Genomic DNA, 21030 nt, shown 5'->3' on the forward strand with positions numbered 1-21030 from the left:
CTGATGGACAGCGGGTGTATGCGCGCGTAGGAGTGTTTTGCCCCCCCTCCCCCAGCCCCAGCCCCAGCCCCCTCCCCATCCCCATCCCCATCCCAAACTCTCCAACCTCCTGGGGAAATAGCTGGTGGGAGGAGGGACTGCCACGCTGGTCCCCCCCTCTCTTTTGCTAGACCTGCCTGTAGGGAGTGTTCCGGAATTCAGTGGGACTTTCAAGGGGCAGGGTTCTGCTCCTCCTCCCCAGGGGCCATACACCCTCACGCACACTCCACCACAAGCACTCAAGCACGCGCTCCCACGCTCGGACCTCGGCCCCTCGTGTACCCTGGGCCGAGCCGCCAGGCCCTTTCCCTTGCACCCGCACCCCCGCCCGCTGCCAGGCTCCAGATGGCGGCTCCTCGCGCTCGGCTCGCGGCCCCCAGACGCCGCCCGGCAGCAGCCGGCGGTCGCTCCCTCCCTCCCAGCTGCTGCAGCAGAGACCGCGACCGCTCGGCGAGGAGGGCGGGCTCCGCCGCCGGCTCGGATCAGGGCGGGAGCTGGGGCCGCCGAGGAGCGCGCAGGAGCTGTGCCCGCGATGAAGGGGCCGTGCAGGCCCCAGGTGAGGAAGGCGCAGGGGAGGGTGCGGGGAGCGGGGAGCCTCTTCGCCGCCGCAGCACCCTCACACCCTCACTCCGTCTCCCGACTCTCCTCCCGGCACCACCTCCACGTCCCCTGCGCCGCCGGCGGAGCAGTCGCTGGAGCAGAGCACCCGCGGGACCGCCCGGAGCGCCGCGGAGCCGCCAGGAGGGGGCGCCCAGCACCCCGGAGCCCAGCCCGAGGGTGGGCCCGCCAGGGCGTCCTGCCCCAGCCGAGTGGAAGGCTGTCCAGGCCGGAAAGGTGCCCCCTTCTGCCGGAGAGCGGTAATGCCCAGCAACTGCGACCACCCCCTTCCCCATTTTCTGCGTTTTTCTCCCTACGCTCTCACCCGATTCCTAGTTGCTTCTCTTTTTTCCTTCCTTGCCAGTTTCCCTTCCTTCTCCCCGCCTGCTCCCTTACATCCTGGAACTTTCCTCTTTCTCTGGTCTCTTTACCCGCGCGGTCAGGGTTTGACAGACCCCCGGGGCAATGAGAAAGGGGATATTTTTCCTGTCCAGGCTCTGGCTGCTCTCCACAGGTGCTCCCCTGGGTGCCCCCGAAAGCAACCCTGATTATGGGGGGCCTGAGGGGACTGCAGTCACTCTCTTCCGGGTCTGGGCCCGTAGACTCTGGTTTGAGGCGGAGAGTGAGGCATTTGGGAGCAGCGCCTCCCCTGAACACGGAGCTCGAAATTCCCTTAACTGGACGGATATATGAAGTTCAGTGGTCCGGTACTGAGCCCTTTTCCCCCACCCGGAGCGGACACTTCGAGGGCACTTTCTTTGATACATACTCCTGTAAGACCTGAAGTCCGCCTCCTGGGATAGTCCTGACTGCTGTACCCCGTAGCAGTTGTGCTGGGACTGGGGTGGAGGGAAGAAGGCGCTAAAAGGCCGCGGGGCCTGGCATCGCGCGCCCATCTGACGACCCCTCTAATCCCCCAGTGCTCTGGCGCGTGCCCACAGACCCTCTGCTCGCCCCTACGCGCGGTTGTCGGGCATTAGACCTCCGAGAGCACGTTCTGTAAGTTTCCAAGACAAATCCCCTAGGAAACATTAATCACAGCCACCAGTGAATGCAAAATGTGTGCCCCTGCCGTGTCTGCCTTTTAATCCGAACGTAATTCTGGAAAGCAGCATCAGACAGGGGCTCCAATAATCCCTTACAGGAGCAAATGCAATCTCTGACCTACTAGACTTGTTTTCCTGCAATTTCACGAAGAGTTAGCCTCGCTGGAGGAGTATTTAAAGACAGAAGGAAAACTGTGAGCGACTTGCGGCTTGGCGCAGCAACGTAATAATGGGGTGTATTTCAGTCAAAGGGCGTTCCTGTTGTGGACTAGGATCCCTGGCCCATAGTCCTGAAATTCCGCTGGGGCGGCTGTGGAGTGCGCGTTGGCGCTGGGGATGGAGGGGCTGGCGCGCTGGCGGGGGTGGAGGGGCGGACAGAGTTAGCTAGGCGGTAGCCACCTAATGAGGTTGGAGCCTGAGAGAAAACCCAGTTCTCCTTCCTCCGAAGGCTTCGGACCCAAGTGACCTCATTTGGAACTGTCCCCTTGCGACAGCGTTAGGGCAGGCAAAGAAGCCCGCTGGCAGGACAGAGGGGTCAGGGTTTTACCCCCTGAGGCCTATTTCTATCACTTGAGATTTCAGTACCCCCTATCATGTGGTTCCATCAATCACATTTCCCTTCTCCCATTTTATTCAAAACCGTCTTCCAGTTCCCTCATAATCGTAATTTGCACCATTGCCTTTTATCTTTGATTAATTAGGAAATCGAAAAAGATAATGGAGGGTCGGGCCAATAAACTAGCCTTAGGAACCGACGGACGGATGTCTGGGGCTGTTGTGTGAGTGGGCACTGGCCTCGTAAGCTTGTGGGGGCCGCCGCCGGCAGGGCAGGAAGGGGTTAAGTAAAGGAGCGCGGTGCCTGCTGAGTGGAGAAATGCGCTCTGAAACCAGCCCGTTGGGCGCAAGCAAAAACTTCTCCATGTACTAAATGGAGAGTCTCCAGTGATTTTTTAGCTTCTCCGGTTTGAGTCCAGAAAAGGAGAGAGGAGAGGATACGGGTAGGGTGCGGGCGGGCGGGACTCCTGTTTTTTCAAAGGGGCCTCCCTACTAACTGATGAACGGGTTTAAAGCTTGGCGTTTTTAAGCTGAGTTCTGTTTATCCGGGGACGGGAAGTTGGATTTACTTTTGCATCCCTTCCTTCCCTCTCCACTTACCTACCAGACTGAAGGAGGGTAGGAGGAAGGGAAGCAGGAACGGAGAGAGAGAGAGAAAGAGATTGAGACATTCTGTTATTATGAACAAATCAGTAACTCCCTGGCCCCAGAGCTAAACTCGCAACACAGTGTTGTTCCCTGCCCTCGCCGAGGCTTCGGGCAGGTTCCGGATTCTTCTTCTAGCCCTCGGCGAAATCGATCACGCCTCCCAGACGGCTGAGGGAGAGCACTTTGCCACTCTTCACAGCTTCGCCCCAGCCTCTTTAGCTTTCAATTGAAAACCAATTAAAGGTTTCTATAAATCTGTTAGATCCCCTTTTATCTGGAGACCCCTGATGCATGCGATATTGCCCTTTAGATGCCTCTTCCGTGTTTTGTTTTACAATTGTTGTATCAATATAATGCGGCCTTTCTTCTCCTGTCTCTATAGATACAGATACACAAGGAAAACCAAAGCTATTCAGCCTCCTCATTTGTCCAGCAGCCTAACAGTGGTGCCCTTTCTCTGCTGCTGCTTCCCCTGCTCCGGGAGCAGCAGTTATGGTAGAAGCAGATGGCTACTGATTGGGGGAGCTTTGTGGCTCTAATACTGAATACTTTATGGAAAAGGACTTTATCATGCTTCGTTGGGCAGAGGAACAAGGGGGTGAGATTTATAGCCAGGAAAAATAAATCTTTTCCAAGTTGCAGCTCCTTCTCACCAGTTGTTGCCTTTGCCCTCCCCACCGGGGGGGGGGGTAAGAGTTGAGGAATTGGTTTTATCTCATTTTATTTTCCTTTCTGCTAACACTTTTTAGTCAGGGTCTGAGAGGAGAGCAGACAAAAAGCCAGAAGTTTATGAAATACCTTAGATTGCTGTTGCTGCATCAGCATTCTCTGCCCTCAGGAGTAGAGCAGAAGGATGTGGTCTTGAATGCTGTTTGGGGCCATGTTTTCCCCAATGTCCTGTTAGTTCCCGGTAAAACATCATCCTCCATTATCCTATTATCTATAGAGAACAACAACAACAAAAAGGATGTTGGTGCTCCCATTTGAAAAATCAAAGGACTCTGGCATTGAAGGAGTGTGGCAGTGATAAGCATATGGTGATGTAGGTATGCTCTCTATTCTGAAAGGGCCTAAGCTGTAAGGATGATGACAGGATGTCTGAATGTAAGCTCCTGGACTCTAAATTGAATTCTCAAGCTTTGGGGGAATATAGAGATTTCAAACCTCCACTAAAGGCCTAATTCACCCCAAGAAAATTCACCCCTGTAATTTCCTCTCCCAGACGCCATGACATTAAAGTCACATAGAAATGCTCCCAACATGCCTACTGGCAGCCAGGTGCAGAGAGATGGAAGCCAGTCCCAATCCTGGGTTTCCCATTCCATTTCAGACAGACTCCTTGTCTCATTAATACTTGAAATGCCATTTTCTACTCAAGAAACATTTGTTGAGCATCTTCCATGTTCTAAGTTCCTTTTCTCTGCCTTTCGTATTCTTTTACCTTACCCTGAGAAGGCCAGAGGAAAGGCCTGCAGCTTCCAGAAGTGTCACCTAACTTTCTGCCACAAACTGCTTCTTCCCAATTCTGTGTGCAGTACCACCCACGTAACAACGTGCACCTTTGCATTTTTTTTCTCTCTCTGAAGGAGATAGAGATTAGGGGGGCTAAGATTAAAAAATTATATTTACCCAGCATTTCAAAGTGGCAGACACTGAGATGCTTTAAATAGTTTACTGTTTGGGCTCTTACTAGGTTTCACAGAGCATGAGGCTGCAGGTGTCGGGTAGTGACCCGCCGGCTCAGGGCTGAGGTAGCCGGGCCCGACCCGGGGCTCCGTCGTAGGTGCGGCCCACAATGCCCCGCGCAGACCGCGTGCGGGCGTCGGGGCGGGGCCTGAAGGCGGCGGGCGTGGAACCCGCCCAGCCCCAGGCCTGGGCGTGGCGGAGGCCCGGGTGGCGGCGCCTCGTTCCGACCTGCTCCCCGGGCTGGAGTGCGTACGGGTGGTCCTGGGCGGCCCACCCCGCCTCGCGCCCCGCCTGCGTCCGAGCCGCCGCCCTTCGAGGAAGGGGAGGGGCCGCTCCGCCCCGAGGCCCGAGGCCCTGCTCGGGGCGGGCGGCCCGGGCCCCAGGCTTCTCTGCCCCGCCAGGCTTTGGCTTTCCGGCCGCGGCAGTGGAGTCAACCAGCGATGCGTTTACAGGCTTCTTGTTGCGCGAGGTGGGACTGCTTGAGCCCTCTGCCCTCGCCGCCGGACCTCCCAGCGCCTGTAACGTGGCGCGGCTGCCAGATCTAAAGAAAGGACTCCCGGCTGGTGAGGGATGGAAGTCCCGTCTCCCAGCCTCCCGGCTGAGAACTGCTCGCTCTTCTGTATTCTGTGTTTGGGCCCTTCCTTGGGTGGTAGAGGGAGGGGGTTCCTGAACACCTGGACGCATTCCTCCCGCCTACTTACTTTATTCTCCGGTACCTCCTTCCAGCCTTCCTAGAAACATCGAGAAATCCCCAGGCTTCACTGAGTGGCTTTGAAAGCGGGTGCACAATACAATTCTTAAATTTTCCGAGAAGGAAGCGAAGGCAGTGTTACCAACAGTAACATAGCCAGCACCGAAATAGCTGTTCACTGTGTGTCAGGCATTGTTCTCTACGCTTGCTAAATATCAACTCAGCTCTCATGGTAACTTCGGTAACTTCGTGAAAAGAGTTCCCTTTATTACCCTCGGTCCTCAGATGAAGGCCTGAAGCACGGACAGATTGAATTATCTGCCCAGCGCCACGGGCCCGGATTTGAACCCATGCATTATAGTTCTCCTGATGGAGTTGTGGCCTGAACCTGAGTTGCTGGTCCTTCTTGGGTCAGTTCTCTAGACATCTGAGAAGGTTCGTTAATGAAGGCATTGAGACCTCTCTGGGATGTCCAAGGCTGAAATGAAACTAACCCCGGCTCTTGGATGTAATCCCTTACCATCTGCTCAGCAACTGGCTTTCCAAAGCGCGCTCGCCCCGCTCGCCCTCGTTCCCTCAGTGAGTCCTCCGCGCGACCCTGGCGACACCTCTTGCCAGCATCCTTAGTTTGAGGAGGAAACAAAGGCTGAGGGAGGTCACAGGCAGCCCAGCTACTGAGAGATCGAAACACAGACCCGTGCCCTTGGAAAGGGGGCTGGTGGGGAGACAGGAGAGCCGGGTGAGGACGCAGGGGGCATATGGAGGCTGAGGGCTGGAGTAAAAGGAGCTGCCCAGAAAGCCCAGAGCTCGAGAAGCCTTTCCACACGGAAAGTAGTCTCAGCAGGAGGCAAGAGTTGGCACTAATTCCAGGGAGGGGGAAGGAGGCTGGAGAACGTGGAAAAGAGGGGAAGGGGACGTCTACATATGCTTCCCCCCTGCTTAGTCCAGGGTGTGTCTGTCGCGCACCTAGAGTGCCACATGTCTTCTTCCTGCCTCACTTTCATGGTTTGCTAATGCTGCTTCTAGAAGAGTGACCCTTCTCTCAGGGCTTGTCTGGTTCTGCCCAAGCCCCGTTCAGTGTCATTCTTTAGTGACTCCTCCCAAATGTAGTGGGAGCGTTGTCTGCCCTTGTGATACGGTCGAGGTAGTATCCTCCCTGAGTCTCTCTCAGGAAGATCTCATTAGCCCACGTCTGAGCCTGTCTGTCATTTGACCTTCTCTGCACTCTTCCCTCTATGCCTTTACTGAGATACGGGCACCAGAGAATCCAGACATCAGGAATTGTCTGTGGCTAGCAAGCACTTCCCTGCTTTGCCCTGAGGCCCAAACGTTAGGCCCAAACTCAGCTGTGAGTGGCTTCAGGGGTAGAAAAGCTAATTCAGTCCCCCAGATAAGAAATGGAACCAGCTGCACTCTCAGAGGATTGACTTTCCCCGGGATATTTTCACAAATTCAGAGGATCCCTGTCTGGAAACATTAACTTCCTAGGGCCTCAGGTAAACTGGCTCTAGAATGTAGCTAATGCTATGAGACAACTGATCACATACACAAGGTACTTGATAATAAGTCATATGTATAAAATATATTTTTAGAACTCTATTGTTTTGCCTCTCCAAGACTGAATGTTCTCCTATATAACTTAATACAAACTATTTTCTTAAAACCATTTTACATGAAAACAAGCAACAGGGAGAAGTGACTATGTAGACATGCAGCCAAGAAAAGTCTCTCTCTCACACACACACACACACACACACACACACACATATACACACACAGAGAGAACCATGTCTGATCAGGTATAAAATTGTTCAGACCTAAATTGGATTTGAGGCCTTCAGGAAACTCAACATCCAGGTTTTTAAATTCAATATGTTTATTCTTCTTAGGAATTTGTGAATGATATATTTTATAATTCAGGATAATGTTTATTTTTTATATATGGGTTTTCCTTAAAACTTTAGAGGATGTTATGAATTATATCTTGGCTACCTTTATATTACATCATCATAAGACTATCAAATCAATCTGGAAATTGGCTTTTCAATCAGTAAGTTCAAGAGAACAAATAAAATTTTCAATCCCCCTATTATTTTTGCCGCTTTGTAATGTGTATACAATATTGTTTATAGTAGTCATGCTGTTAATATTGTTTGTGACAAGCTGATCTTTGAATTCCTTAACAGACAGCTTCTCCTAAGTATTAGAATGGAAAAAAGACCTACATTGGTAGTTTTTTAGTGCTTATGTAAACCTGTTAAAAGCTATAGGCCTTTCATTTAATATTTAGGGAGACATTCCCCCATTGATGCTAGATTAACACTCCTGGATTTAATTATGAAACACCTGCAATTCATTTGAAATGAAATCATGAAAGGTGGTTTTCACTCAAACGGTCCAATTTACAATACAACCAGGGGAGTGCTTTGGGTATAAGAACATAGTTTGTGATAAAACTAAACTGTATTTCCAAGGCTCTAACAAAGCAATGTGAATCATCACTGTTCTGGTCACTGATTGATATCTACTCCCCTAGTCATTTTCATTCCTTTTATTTCTTGCCTCCCTTTTCCTTAGAGAAAATCAAATGTGTCTTTCCTCCGGCTTCAGGAAAGTGCAGTGGATGGATTCCAAGCTAGAAAGTCCTGGGCATGTGTGTGTTCTGCCTAGACCCGCTTTCCAGGAGAGGATTGCTTTATGCTGCTTATCTGCCAGCAGCCCAGTTTATAATCTAAGTCCATACTTCAGAGGGCCAGCTGTGATCAGGTGCCAGGGAATCGAAAATCTGCCCAGTGGGAACCCACTGTGTTTCAATAAGCATCTCTCTTTTAACTCAGGAACTAGACATTCAGGTACCAGGTATTGGGATAATGTCCCTTTTCCTGGCTTTGTAAAGAAATCTGATGTAGAGCCTCTCACCTTGATGACATTCCCACAGCCTAGAATCAGTCTTCTCAAAATCTGATGCTCCCTCCCACTTGAGACTACTGGACACCCCTTCGGCCCCAGTCTCCCTAGAGAGCCTGGCCCAGAGGGCAAGGAGTCTCAGAGTGGCTGACTGCCTACATTTCCTTCCTCCTACCCTACCCCTCCTACTAAGAGATATTCAAAGACTGTATGTATAATTCTGGGAAGGACTTTGTAACCTGCAGATTTGATAGAAAATTCCTTGCCAGATCTCTAGCCATTCATCTGGAGAGGGGTACAAAATCTGGGAGAGTCCAGGGGGTCAGGATGCTGGATATTAGATCTGGCTCACAGGTTACTTTGTCACCGCATGAGACATTGATTTCAGACCTGTGGTGCTTTCAATAGCACCAGTTTGTCCTGCTAGAAGTCATACCCAGAAGCCATTAAGCCAGTTGACTACAACTTAGATCCAGGAGAGAAAATGAATTAAACAAAGCTCTCAAAGACTATCCAGCTCAAAGCTGAACTCCAGCAGAAGGGCAAGTGGAACTTGAGATCCCTCAGATAGAAGGTTTTAAACTTGAGAAAGGTAGGTTATAACCATGATGACAATAGTTACAGTAGTAGCAGCAGCATGAAAAACAGTTAACATTGATTGAGAAAGAGAGAAAAATGTGTCAGGAGTAATGATCCCAGCAGTTGGGACCCTGGCTATAATCTTATCCATCTTTTGCATCTCTGGCTGGCCCAGAATGAGCCTAGGAAAGATTAATTCATTTATCAGCTATTGAACCCACTGTAATCCTTGCTAAGGAACAGGCCCACAATGGGATTGCCATGTATACTTATTAAAAACAAAGTGCCCCCTCCCCATCCACGTAAACCTTTATTCAGCTCAGCAAGTCTGCCTCTTCTTGGCTCTAAGTTATCCCTTAGAAAGTTCCTTACTCTCCATGGTGAGGCTAGACAATGCAATACCCCTCCATGAAGTTACTCTCTGCCTCCCCCAGTCTCCTCATAAGCCCTTTCCAGAGACCTCCCTGTGGGAAATTAATAAGTTTAGGAAAAATTCTCCACTGTCTGTCTGCTTCTTTGGCATCCTCTTGTCTTCCAGTGTGAATATGTAAATATACGTGTGTGTGTGTGTGTGTGTGTGTGTGTGTGTGTGTGTGTGTTTGTGTTTGTGTCGTGCTTTGGTGATATGATTAGAGGGGGATGAGCCAGGATCTATAACGATAGAAAAAAGAAAAACAATGTTTTCATTCTTATAAAGTAATAATCCTTCTGAGTAGGTTGTTCTTAGAGACTTCGCCTGCCTCCTATCACAGAAGTTGAGATATTTGGGGCCCCATTTCTCTCTACCCTGGGAGGAGAAACGACATTTCCATTCAAATACTCTCAAGAATCAGATTTCCTTTCTTACCCTTTCTCCACCCTCCCACTTAAGTCATAAAAGGCACCACCTCGGGAATCATTCATCAACCTCTCTCCAGCCTTCTCTTCCAAAACAATACTGCAGTTGTCTACACATGTATTTTTTACCATAACTGCCAGAAGCCATGTTAAAGTGGAGCAAGGCAAAAATACCCTCACTCTTCATTGTCATCCCTCTAATCGTTTAATTGGAAATAAAATCCCAGGGAAAAGAGCTCCAAATATATGCATAAACCCATTGTTTCATTGAATTAGATAAAACCATTGACTGAGATGCATTTTTATAGTACTGGTTGGGGCTGAATAAGTGCTTCAGCCCTTCATTAGTGTCAGTGAATTCCAGTAAGTAATAATGCAGAATGATCTAAAAGTAGTTTATGTACCATTTTAACCCATACATTTCTAGAGAAATAAAAATAATCTGTAGATTTTCTTTACCTCCCATTAACAATTTTCATTTAGATCATTTATATTACCTAGCAAAATATGTACCACTTTAAAAATTGGAAAACCTTCAAAGTAGAAATTTCAAAGCTAATCTTACTAATTTTTTTTGTTATGTGAATCATTTAATACCTAAGACAAAGAGTTAGTTGGATTCATAAAATGTAGGAAATTCTTTTATTTGGGCATTTAATCTAAAATCAGTAGGGGAAATCTAAGTGAGCAGCAAATAAGTGAAACTAAGAAGAGATATCTGATGGCCAGATTCTCATTATATAACTCCCCTCTTGGATGTACAGAATCTTAATTATTTTCTAGACTTAGAAGGTCAAACTCCCTCATTCCCAATTTAAATACCAAAAACCTTTGTTATTTTATACAAATCAGAGTCTAGGTTTCAGTACCTCAAAGGAGACATAGTCTTAGTGCCCTTTATATTTAAGAAAGGAAAGGCTAGGGAAAGGAAAAATGCCTGCCATTTAGAGCTTAAGCGTAAGAATGCCCATATACTGCAGTGGGTGCTTTTATATTTACAATATGTAGGAGGATTTTTAAAAATGGCTTGCATGGACAGATGACTTGTCCTGGGAAAGACTCTAAGGAGTGTTCTGTTCAACAGTTTAATGGAATTAGTTCAAAGACACTGCTACACACACACACACACACACACACACACCCCATTGCTGTAGTTTCTAAGGGACCACAACTCTCTTATGGCTACTTCTTTATCTTAATTTGCTGGGGATTTTTACACCTGCATGTCTCCTGCCCTTTCTTTTTCCATTTCTTCTCTGAATTCATGTAAGTGAATTCTTTAACACTGCAAGTTATTTTTCAGATGTTTCAGGCAATTCTTTTGACATTTCCAATCCCACCATTCTTTCTTTAAACAAGTGATGGGGGGATGCTTTGTGGGGGGGGTAATGAGTGGAGCACCCAGTTATAAGCCAATTGGTGGCTAAATAACTTTGCAGATTCTTATATAGAAATACATGAGAGCCCTCAGCATTGAGTCTTGGTCGTTACATGAGTTGCCCTTGGCCAAACTATTTAAAAGTGTGCACACATGCATAAGAGGAATGATATGTTAAGATGAAGGACAGCTGCAGTTTGAGAAGGTTTATTTGAAAAGTCAATAGCTAACCTGGAAATTCAGGAAGAATTCTCCCCTTCCTCCCTGGTATATGAGGATCTTGCAACTCTTCTTTCTCCAAGTCCCAGCTTAATCCTAGGCAAGGGGCTCTGTCCGATCAGAAGGAACTTATGTGGGGAGGCTGACCAGGGCTGCTGGGTGAAAAGAGAAGGGAGGAGAGAGAGAAGAAGAGAACTCAGTGGGAAATTCTTTACACATTTAAAAAAATTTCTCCTCAGCAAAATCCTTTCCGGGCCTCCTTGTTGTAGGCGCCCGCAAGGGAAGGCACTTCGTGCCTCGCTGCTTCAGTGGGTTCCGGAGGGAGGTCTCGGAGCCAGGAGAGTATCAAGGTAACACTGTACACATCTTTCCCTTTTAAACTACTTTTTGCCAACCCCAATCCACTTACCTTATTTCAGCACTGGCTAAAAAATGAGGCTGTCTCCTTACATAGTGGTTCTGCTTCGTTCACTTTAGCCGGCTACACGTCCTATTTATCCTAAAGCTAACAAATTGCCCTCTTCAATGTAGTGGTGTTGTGGGTGGGGCTGAGGGAGTGGGACTCTCTATACGACTCAAAAGTCTTTCTTCCCTTAGGAGCAGAGAGTTAAATGTCGAAAAAGAATCCCGAGAACCCCCAGCAAAAATGTGTTGCGACCTCTGTTGAAGGAGTCAACTTTCAGGCTGTTAAAGACCTCAAGTCATTAGCATCAGCTGCTGCACTAAAGGGGCAAGCCAGCGCCTCTAAGTGGCTTAGCGCACAAACGAGGCTCCCGAGACGGGCTCGGCAACTCCATCCGCTCTTTCACCACCTGCTGAAAGTGAAAAGCTCTCCGGAGCCCATCCCGGTAATAATTTTTACTTTAACTTATCCTCCGCAACCCCAGGGGTCTTAGAATACCGACCGCCCACGGCAAGGGACCCCCTGTGCAGCACGCGCCAGGCAGAGGCGGAAGAGCAGGAAGAGCTGGTGTCCCCGTAACCTGGGTTCCTGCCACCCATCTCCTCTTCACTTCTTCCCCGGTCAAGCACTTGTGTCCTGGGACCAGAAGATCCCTGTAAATCCCCTTCCGAGGTCTGGCAGCGTTCCCACAACATCCTCCTTACCCATCTCCGTTTTCAAGGAAAGACTGAGCCAAGTTCTCGCCAAAGCGCATCCTTTCTGAATCTTGCTCCTAAAGGCTTGGTAGTGTGAGCGCTCCTAGATAGAGCTGGTGCACGTTTATCACCCCCAGGCAACTAGCTGCGCACATCAGCCGCGGCTCAAGGACCGGAGAATCCCTTGGGACTAATCCACACTCCTCCCCCCACCCCCTTCACAGAACTCAGACTCTGGAAATGAACACGGGGTCCGTGCGTGTGCTGAGTGGCCAGCTCTCTACCAGAGGTTCTCCCAGTGCCAGTCGAAACAGTAAAAGGCCCTCTCCAGGTCTTTTGGTACTTCCCTTTCCGACCCCGAAACTGATTTCCCCGTACCAGTCCCAGAGGGCCGAGGCTTTAGGAGGAGGCGGGCAGGGCCGCGCTCTGAGAGGCGTTTCCACTTGGGGCAGGCGCTCAGGGGCAGCGGGGCGCGGGCAGGCCGGAGAGATCGCTTCCAGGCAGGCAGCGCCGGAGGGAGCGCCAGCCCAGCAAAGAGTTAAAGGGAGGGGACGTGGGCTGTCACGCGTCATTGGGCAGATTATGTGCAGCAAACAAAAAGTGTGTGTCTGCGTGCCAGTCAGTCACTGCATCGGGTCCATCTGTACAACTCTCTTCTCTCTCTCTCTGGCGCTCTCTCTCTCTCTCTCCTCTTACTCTCCCCTCATTTCTCTCTCCACATCTCTCCATCTCTCTCCTCTCTTTAGGCAGAGCCTACAAGACAGCAACACCAACACCTCTTGACATGGAAATACACTGATACAATAGGCAAAAGAAACACTCGATTGCATCTCCTGGTTCCAGGTGGCCTTATTTGGTCGATTTGATCCTGACCTTATTCCTGGTAAGTATTTGCATTGATGGAGGAGGGGGATGGGAGGAAGGCAGGTTTGATGGGAAGAGTGGAAAATGTTGTCCGCCGTCTCCTCATTATCCAGAAGAGGGGGGAAATAATTGTTGAGGGGCTCTCCACTTCCAGTAGGGTAGGGTTATACAAAGGGAGGAGTGGGTGGAGAGCACTTTGCCCAAGAAGCAAGGGACTGGGGAGCGCGCGGCCGCCAGACAATGCCTGCCTACGGGAGAGGGCGAACGGCAGGCGGCAGCGACGGCTTTCGGCGAGCCCAGCCGGCTCTGGGAGGGTCCCCCGGGCGCCTGAGAACCCGGGCCTAGAGGAGGATGCTGAGCTGTGAAAGGTTGGGTGGCAAAGGCGGCCGCATGCGGGCGACAGAGCCCAAGCGTCGCCCAGCAGTTTTGTGACCGGCTCGAGGCTCGTGGCGGCCGCCGCGGCGAAGCGAACTCCTATTAGCTCGGCGTAGCGAGGATCTTTTCACCGTATTGTTAGGTAGAACTGCATTTTAATGATTGCGTCCCTGCTGTTGCCCGAAGTGACGGGGCGACCTCCCGGCACAATGAAACGCTTGTGTGAAAGAGACTTTTAAAAGGAAGAGAAAAATTGGGGCATAAAACGCTGAATTGAAGAAATTGAAAAAGGAGAGAATAGGACTCCGTTGAAAAGGAGGTTCTGAGAGGTTCTGAGGGATTTTTAAAATGTGTCTAAATTTGCAACTGGAGATGAAAAAGGCTACCTCGTGTTGGGTAAAAATGCCCAGGGATAGACGCTGTAGCACAATAAAATAAGTTCCCACTTTGTGGATATTTTTCTCTTATTCCTGTCTGGCAGATACTTGACATTTGAAGGATATAGCAGAGTGAATGGGAAAGAGCTGACCAAAGTTTCATGCTCTGTTAGCTGGAAAGGAAAAAAAAAAGCACTATCTTGTAATCACATCTGCAAGATTAATTGGTTAATAGACATTAAGATAAAAATGGACATTACTCGTATAATTTCATAAAAAAAAAGCTTCTTAGGAAAAGAATTCGGTCTCTTCTTTCCTGCTTCTTAAATTATACAAAAATACATAAATCATTGCCACGTTATTGGGGAAAAACCAACTTGAGAGAATCTTTTAATCAGTCAGAAAGAGTGAACAATGCAGTTACTTCAAAGCTACTTTAAAATTTAAATATCTGTTTTGTTTGTTTGTTCGTTTAATGATAAGTCTTGTGGGGGGGTGTCCAGCGGTAAAGGAAGGAAAAATGTCTCTTTATGACAGCTTAATAGAGAGCCCTCCATTGGGGCATTACTTTCTAGATTGCTGAGGATTAAACAGCTGGAGAGCCCACCGAGGTCTACTCAAGCAGGGCTGCCCTCTCTTGCCTAGACAGGGTCCTATCTGGGAAAGCAGGAATTCACCAGTCATTACGCATGCGGTATTTCAGACAGGGGACACTTCAGGCCTGCCCTGTACCTGCTCACTTCATGAGGCGCATGCGACTCTATCCACCCCCTTGTATAACAAGGTAACTGGGATTCACCCTCATCCATAAATAAGCATGTCGAGAAAAAAATAATTACCTCTGCTCGCTGCTTTTAATTAAAGCCTCAGAGGGACAGTGTTGGATTATGGTAATGAGCAGACATACGTCCCCTCTTGTAGGCTGCAGAGAAAGGTTAGCTGACACCGAATCAGTGGCCCTGACACTCCACTTGAAATCCATTCGCCATGCTCCGCTGTCTCCGCCTGCTTGCTAATGCTGCTTCCCTCTTTGGAAGAAAAACTAATAATAATAAAATCAGCTCCTGGGCACCCAGTTCAATACATAATAGGAGATGAGAGGAGCTTTCTTCTAAGGGTTAAAAGTTTCTTTCAGTCTGGAAAGTCAATAGTCTAGTAAAATATCCTATTGTTCTCCCCTAGTCTCCGACTTCCCCCCAACCCTGCCCCATTCTCCCCCAAGGTAAAACAAAAAAGCGATCTTCTCTTTCCTAACCCTCTGTTTTTCTTTCTCTCAAGCAATCACTCCACTCTGAGCTCCCCCATTGAAATATTTTTTTTTTAATTTTTAAAGGAAAAGAAAGTACTCTTAGTTGGCATCTTCAAAATATGCCAGATTTAATCTGCTGTTGGCTTTATTTCTGAAATAAGAGCTATGGAAAATTCAGGCAAATTCAAGAAAAATCTGTCTAGTAGTTAAAATATTCTTCCTGGATTCATAGAGGCAAAAGGAGTAATGTAATTTGCTTCCACTGTCCTTTGTATCTGTCTCCAGTGATGGAGGATTCGGGCATCCCGCGAGGCATCTGGGATGGAGATGCCAAGGCTGTCCAACAATGCCTGACAGATATTTTTACCAGCGTTTACACTACCTGTGACATCCCTGAGAACGCTATATTTGGTCCCTGTGTCCTGAGCCATACTTCCCTGTATGACAGCATAGCTTTCATAGCTCTAAAGTCCACCGACAAGAGAACAGTCCCTTATATCTTCCGGGTAAGTCTTGGCTGATGCTACGTAGGGTATGAGGGTAATATCCTGTTGAAAATGAACTAATAGTCATTTTGATGACAAGCTGAGGCAGCTTCTGAAATCTGAAAATGCAATGATGTGAGAACACATTTTATCTTACACACCAAAAATTAGGAAAGGGAAATTAAACTCAAATTATTGTCAACTGATTTTCTGAAATAAATGACAAAATTTGATTTTGAATGCCAGATATGTCTAAATCAGTGCCTCAGTTCTGAGCTTTCCTGGACATGAACACAACTTCCTTAACTCTTTGGGAGATTCCACTAGGGTTGTGGCTATTTGCATACTAAGTACTTTCTATAAGTACTTTAATTATAAATATTGGGTGCATTTGCCTTCCAACCCCCGAGGTCTCTTGTTCCTGGGAGTATTACTCTTGCTGGTAAAGCTAGCTAGTGTCAAGAGTTCATATTTAGATAAAAATGTTAATGGTTTGACAGTAAAACATCATTAAAGCCATATATTTGAGTGTGAAAAGTCCTCATTTCCTATTCTTTCTTTACAAATAAAAACTATTAATTGTTTAAGCCAAAATTAGGAAGATAAGTGAATGCCACAGAATAATTGATAAGATCTAAGCTTGCTTTTTACTTGTAAAACGAACAAAATCCCCCATACTTTTGCAATGGGGTAATTAAGAAATCAATTCTCAAGAGGTTAACACTAATTTGGATTGTAGGAAGGAACGTCTTCATATGTTGTTCAGCCAGTGTATGAAAACAACGACTTAAATGATCTATATATAATTGATTCAGCTTGCAAGGGATGTCATCCTGCCTGCTGGTGACAAACATGAGGGTGGGTGCCAACTTGGGTCAAGTTTTTGGAAGCTTGATCTCAGATAATTCATTGGAAAAGAATAAGGAGAAATGGCCCTGGCTCCCATGGCCATAGAAGTCTCACAAAAAGTCTCCCTCGGCCCCTCCCTTCTTGTATTCTTTCTTGTCTCTACACTGTAGGTAGACACCTCAGCGGCGAATGGTTCCTCAGAAGGTCTCATGTGGTTGCGTCTGGTCCAATCAGCCAGAGATAAAGAAGAGCAGAACCTTGAAGCCTATATAAAAAACGGACAGCTGTTTTACCGCTCTCTCCGCAGGATTGCCAAAGATGAGGAGTTATTAGTTTGGTATGGGAAAGAACTGACTGAGTTGCTCTTGCTCTGCCCCTCTAGATCCCACAGCAAAATGAATGGTAGGTTGGCTCTCGACCTGCGTATGGGCCCTTAGCAAGCGGGGAGCAACTCAGGGAGCAGCGGGGCTCACTCTGGCGTCTCGGCGCGCCTTTCCTCCCTTGGGGTGCCTCAGAGAAAGCCTCTGAGATATAGTTCAGAATGAAGCTGGGACAGATAGGTGAGAATAAATCGGGGCACGCTTGGCCTAATTACTGTACGGCCCCCAAGTCAGGTGGCAAAGTCGGATTAGGCCTTACTGGATATTCTGTTCTTGGGCACTCAGTCCCTGAGAGGTAACGGTGGATTTGTGAAGGGGGTGATGGCAAACTGTCCTGCAGACGATGCTGAATAATCATGTGGTATGCGTGTGTGTGCGTGCGCTTGTGTGTCTGTGTGTGGCGTTTGCTCACTAAGCAGGGTCGTCCCCTTACACATGCCTGGAATGCAGCCAACGTTTCCAGTTTGAGTTCCCCTATGTGGCGCATCTGCGCTTCCGCTGCCCCAAGAGACTTCACAGCGCTGAGCTGAGCCCCCGAGAGGAGCAAGGCGGCGGCGTGGGCACCAAGGATCACGGGGGCGGCGGCGGCAAGGATCAGCAGCAGACGCAGCAACAGGAGGCACCCTTGGGTCCCGGCCCCAAGTTCTGCAAAGCCGGCCCTGTCCACCACTACCCGGCCGCCTCCCCCGAGGGCGGTAACCCGCCTGCGGCTGGTGGCGGCGGCAGCGCGAAGCCGTCCACGGACTTTCACAATCTGGCCCGAGAGCTGGAGAACTCAGGGGGAGCCAGCGGCTGCTCCCCAGTCCGGAGCCTCAGCAGCGGCAGCAACGGCAGCGGCCACCAGGAGGCGGAGCTGAGTCCCGACGGCAACGCCGCGGGCGTCGGCAAAGGGAAGAGGAAATTCCCGGAGGAGGCGGCGGAGAGTGGCGGCGGCGGCGGCGGGGGCGGCGCGGGGCTGGTTGGAAGCCGGGGCCGCTTCGCCGAGCGGCCCCTGCCCGCCTCCAAGGAGGACCTGGTGTGCACGCCGCAGCAATACCGCGCCTCCGGCAGCTACTTCGGCCTGGAAGAGAACGGCCGCCTCTTCGCGCCGCCCAGCCCGGAGACGGGCGAGGCGAAGCGCAGCGCCTTCGTGGAGGTGAAGAAGGCGGCCCGAGCGGCCGGTCTGCAGGAGGAGGCGGCCGCCGACGGCGGGAGCACGGCCGCTGAGGACCAGGACGCGGGCGGCGGCGGCTCCTCCACGCCCGTGGCCGCGTCTCCGGCCGGCGCCGAGAAGCTGCTGGCCCCCCGGCCCGGGGGCGCGCTGCCGGGCCGGCTGGAGGGCGGCAGCCCGGCGCGGGGCAGCGCCTTCACCTCGGTGCCGCAGCTGGGAGGCGCGGGCGGCAACGGCGCCGGGGGCGGCGCGGGCGCGGGGGCCGCGGGCGGGGCGGGCGGCGGCCAGGGCGCCGCGTCGGACGAGCGCAAAAGCGCCTTCTCGCAGCCGGCGCGCTCCTTCTCGCAGCTGTCCCCGCTGGTGCTGGGCCAGAAGCTGAGCGCGCTCGAGCCGTGCCACCCCGGCGACGGTGTCGGCCCCACCAGACTCTACCCGGCCGCCTCCGACCCTCTGGCCGTGAAGCTCCAGGGAGCCGCGGACCTGAACGGAGCTTGCGGGTCCCTGCCGAACGGTGGCGGCGGCGGCGGGCTGCCCAAGCAGAGCCCCTTCCTCTACGCCACTGCTTTCTGGCCCAAAAGCTCCGCCGCCGCGGCGGCCGCGGCAGCCGCGGCTGCGGGGCCCCTGCAGTTGCAGCTGCCCTCGGCGCTCACGCTGCTGCCACCCTCCTTCACCTCGCTGTGTCTGCCCGCACAGAACTGGTGCGCCAAGTGCAATGCCTCCTTCCGCATGACCTCTGACCTGGTGTACCACATGAGGTCTCATCACAAAAAGGAGTACGCCATGGAGCCCTTGGTGAAGCGAAGGCGGGAGGAGAAACTCAAGTGCCCCATCTGCAACGAGTCCTTCAGGGAGCGCCACCATCTCTCCAGGCACATGACCTCGCATAATTGACATGGAAAGGACCCCAGCTTTCCACGGGCGCATACGCACAGTCGAGCCACCTGCAGGAACAAACACTCTAGGATATCCACCACCTCCTTGTGACCTGAAACATCGCGCGCACATACACACACATACACACACGTGCACACACGTGCTCTCCCCCACAGCCTTTACATCCAAATGTTTACCCGAGACCTACACTAGCGCGCGCTCACACACACACACACACACACACACACACACGACAGGATGGTGGATTTTTGATCTGGTGGGTTGGTTGAGGGGTTTTCTTTTGAATGCACGCATTTTCACTTTCCCAAAAACAAAAGTACATTTTTAAAAATGTCATATATTGCAACATATTGATGCATTTGTCATACGTTTCTACTTAAATTATTAAGCACTTACGATTTAGATGTAATAATTATATGTAAGGGCAAAATTTATTTTAGATATAAAGTAAAGGAGGAGTGTGAAATGCTTTCGGCATTTCTTGATTACAGTTTGTGTTCTTACAAAATAAGCAAAACAAATAAAAAGGCGGTCACCATTCAATTTAAATTTCCAGGGGAAGTGCATGTATCATGAAATGATTATGGACTTCAATGAAGAATGTCATCATTATGTAAATATGTATTTCCTTTTAATACAAAGTGTAATTTTGTGCCAGTGAAATGGAGTCTGAATAGTTACGTGTTTCTTTTATCCCTGGAAAGATTTATTAAACTTTATAGATTATCCGGATATGTTGGATGCTTTGACAATAAATGACTATTTTCTTCAAAGCAATTATTTGGAAAGTGTTTTTCAAATTTTTTTTGTAGCTTAGGGCTGCACTTTGAGAAGAGATAGCAGAAGAGAGGGGCGATAAACCCTGCCCCACTTGCATTATTTACTCTAAGCCAATTTTGAGGCTTAAAGTTAGAAGGTAAGGTTTGATTATTATTTGGAACATCTTTATCTGAAAAGTGTTGAGCTTCTTGATTAAAGGACAAATTATTTAAACAAAGATGCCTTCAGGGACATGCAGCTAACCTGTCCCTGGAATGTCAGCATTGTTTTCAGCAGCAGGATAACTAGCATCTTCACAAGTGGCCATTCTTCAGGCCTGGGTCTGGGGGACCAGGTGAAAAGCCCTACTATAGGTTCTACTAGTGAATCTTACATGAAAGAGCATCTTGGGCACTAGAACCCTTCAGCTTTTCTGTCATTTCCCATTAAGAGACCCTATGGAGAGCTTCTTTGGAAACCAAGGTGAAATGACCACAGTGGTCTAGGTATAGGAAGTCCCAGCTTTCCTTCTAAAAGCCTGAGCAGGTGCACAGCCTCTGAAAAAAAAGAGCCCTGGAGCATCACAATACAGAATAACCTGATAACTTTCCTCCTCTCCCTGCCCTTCCTCTTACAGAAAGTCCCTCTGTACTCTTCATATACTGACAACAGTTCTTAAACAAAGTATACACATGTAGGTGCATGTAGTATGTCCAGCAACTAGTAGATACAAAACCAAATGAATGGTGATCCTTTAGGCCCTAGAGTAGCAAGCATTTGATCTATGGGCATATTCAGAGTCACTCTATAGATGCTCTAGTGACAGATATTGCACTGATTTATCTATCACAGAAGGTGTTTTCCCATTTTTTTCTTCCTTCCTTCACATCTTGCCAACCGTCCCCTATGTCAGAAGGAAGACACTTGTGAAAAGGTCTGAAATGGGAAACTTGCACAGAGTCTCACTGTAGGCTTTCAATGGTTTTCCTTAAAGGGATTGTAAAAACTTCATTATCTTAAGGTGACTACAGAACAAGTTATTATTAGGCAGGCAAAGACCAGGGGCAAGGCAAAAAGGTGTATCCTTAAGTGTGACCAAGGTTGTTGAAAAAGCAGGCTGACTTTCTTAAGATTATCCAAGTACTTTTAGCGCTACATTTCTTCGAGGCTTGCTCTCAGTTTTCCTAGGCAACAGTTGGGTAATTTGAAACACTAATCCCCAGCAAAGTGTGATGAGAAGAACAATCCAAAATTCCAGTTATAACTCTGCTCTGAATGACTAGTATAACCTTGCATCATTATTGGCATCATTAATTTACCTGCATCTTGGTTTCTTATCTCTACAATGAGTGAGACAGGTTCTGCTAT

The 21030-nt window shown here is 49.3% G+C and overlaps 1 protein-coding gene and 1 long non-coding RNA gene across 12 annotated transcripts in view; one reads left to right on the plus strand and one right to left on the minus strand.

Moving 5' to 3' along the window:
* The first annotated feature begins 375 nt into the window (after window positions 1-375).
* Window positions 376-19680, plus strand: PRDM8 (PR/SET domain 8). 10 transcript variants are annotated; one of them, XM_072942120.1, is made up of 7 exons: window positions 376-896; window positions 11452-11532; window positions 11780-12030; window positions 13027-13163; window positions 15431-15651; window positions 16650-16881; window positions 17276-19680. In XM_072942120.1, the coding sequence occupies exons 5-7, from the start codon at window positions 15433-15435 to the stop codon at window positions 18898-18900; spliced, it is 2076 nt and encodes a 691-aa protein (XP_072798221.1). In that variant the 5' UTR covers window positions 376-896; window positions 11452-11532; window positions 11780-12030; window positions 13027-13163; window positions 15431-15432; the 3' UTR covers window positions 18901-19680. The 10 variants fall into 10 exon arrangements, with proteins under 10 accessions (XP_072798221.1, XP_072798226.1, XP_072798222.1 ...); XM_072942125.1 differs by lacking the exon at window positions 11452-11532 and adding an exon at window positions 12505-12619; XM_072942121.1 differs by lacking the exon at window positions 11452-11532 and adding an exon at window positions 12505-12611.
* Window positions 10578-21030, minus strand: part of LOC107034918 (uncharacterized) — a 31624-nt gene continuing 21171 nt past the window's right edge. Inside the window, exon 5 of one of the 2 annotated variants that reach the window (XR_012061022.1) lies at window positions 10578-11334. This is a non-coding gene — a long non-coding RNA (uncharacterized lncRNA). Of the gene's footprint in view, window positions 11338-21030 lie in introns of both variants that reach the window. The other variant, XR_012061019.1, reaches the window with a different exon arrangement.

This window comes from Vicugna pacos, chromosome 2 (genome assembly GCF_048564905.1).
Source record: "Vicugna pacos chromosome 2, VicPac4, whole genome shotgun sequence".
Classification (NCBI taxonomy): domain Eukaryota; kingdom Metazoa; phylum Chordata; class Mammalia; order Artiodactyla; family Camelidae; genus Vicugna; species Vicugna pacos.

What these genes read in the sequence shown, in the direction of transcription:
- PRDM8 (XM_072942120.1), top strand. Translation starts at nt 15,433, where the DNA reads ATGGAGGATTCGGGCATCCCGCGAGGCATCTGGGATGGAGATGCCAAG. An exon ending in CAGTCCCTTATATCTTCCGG is followed by an intron (nt 15,652 to 16,649) that starts GTAAGTCTTGGC and finishes TCTACACTGTAG; the next exon opens with GTAGACACCTCAGCGGCGAA. An exon ending in ATCCCACAGCAAAATGAATG is followed by an intron (nt 16,882 to 17,275) that starts GTAGGTTGGCTC and finishes TTGCTCACTAAG; the next exon opens with CAGGGTCGTCCCCTTACACA.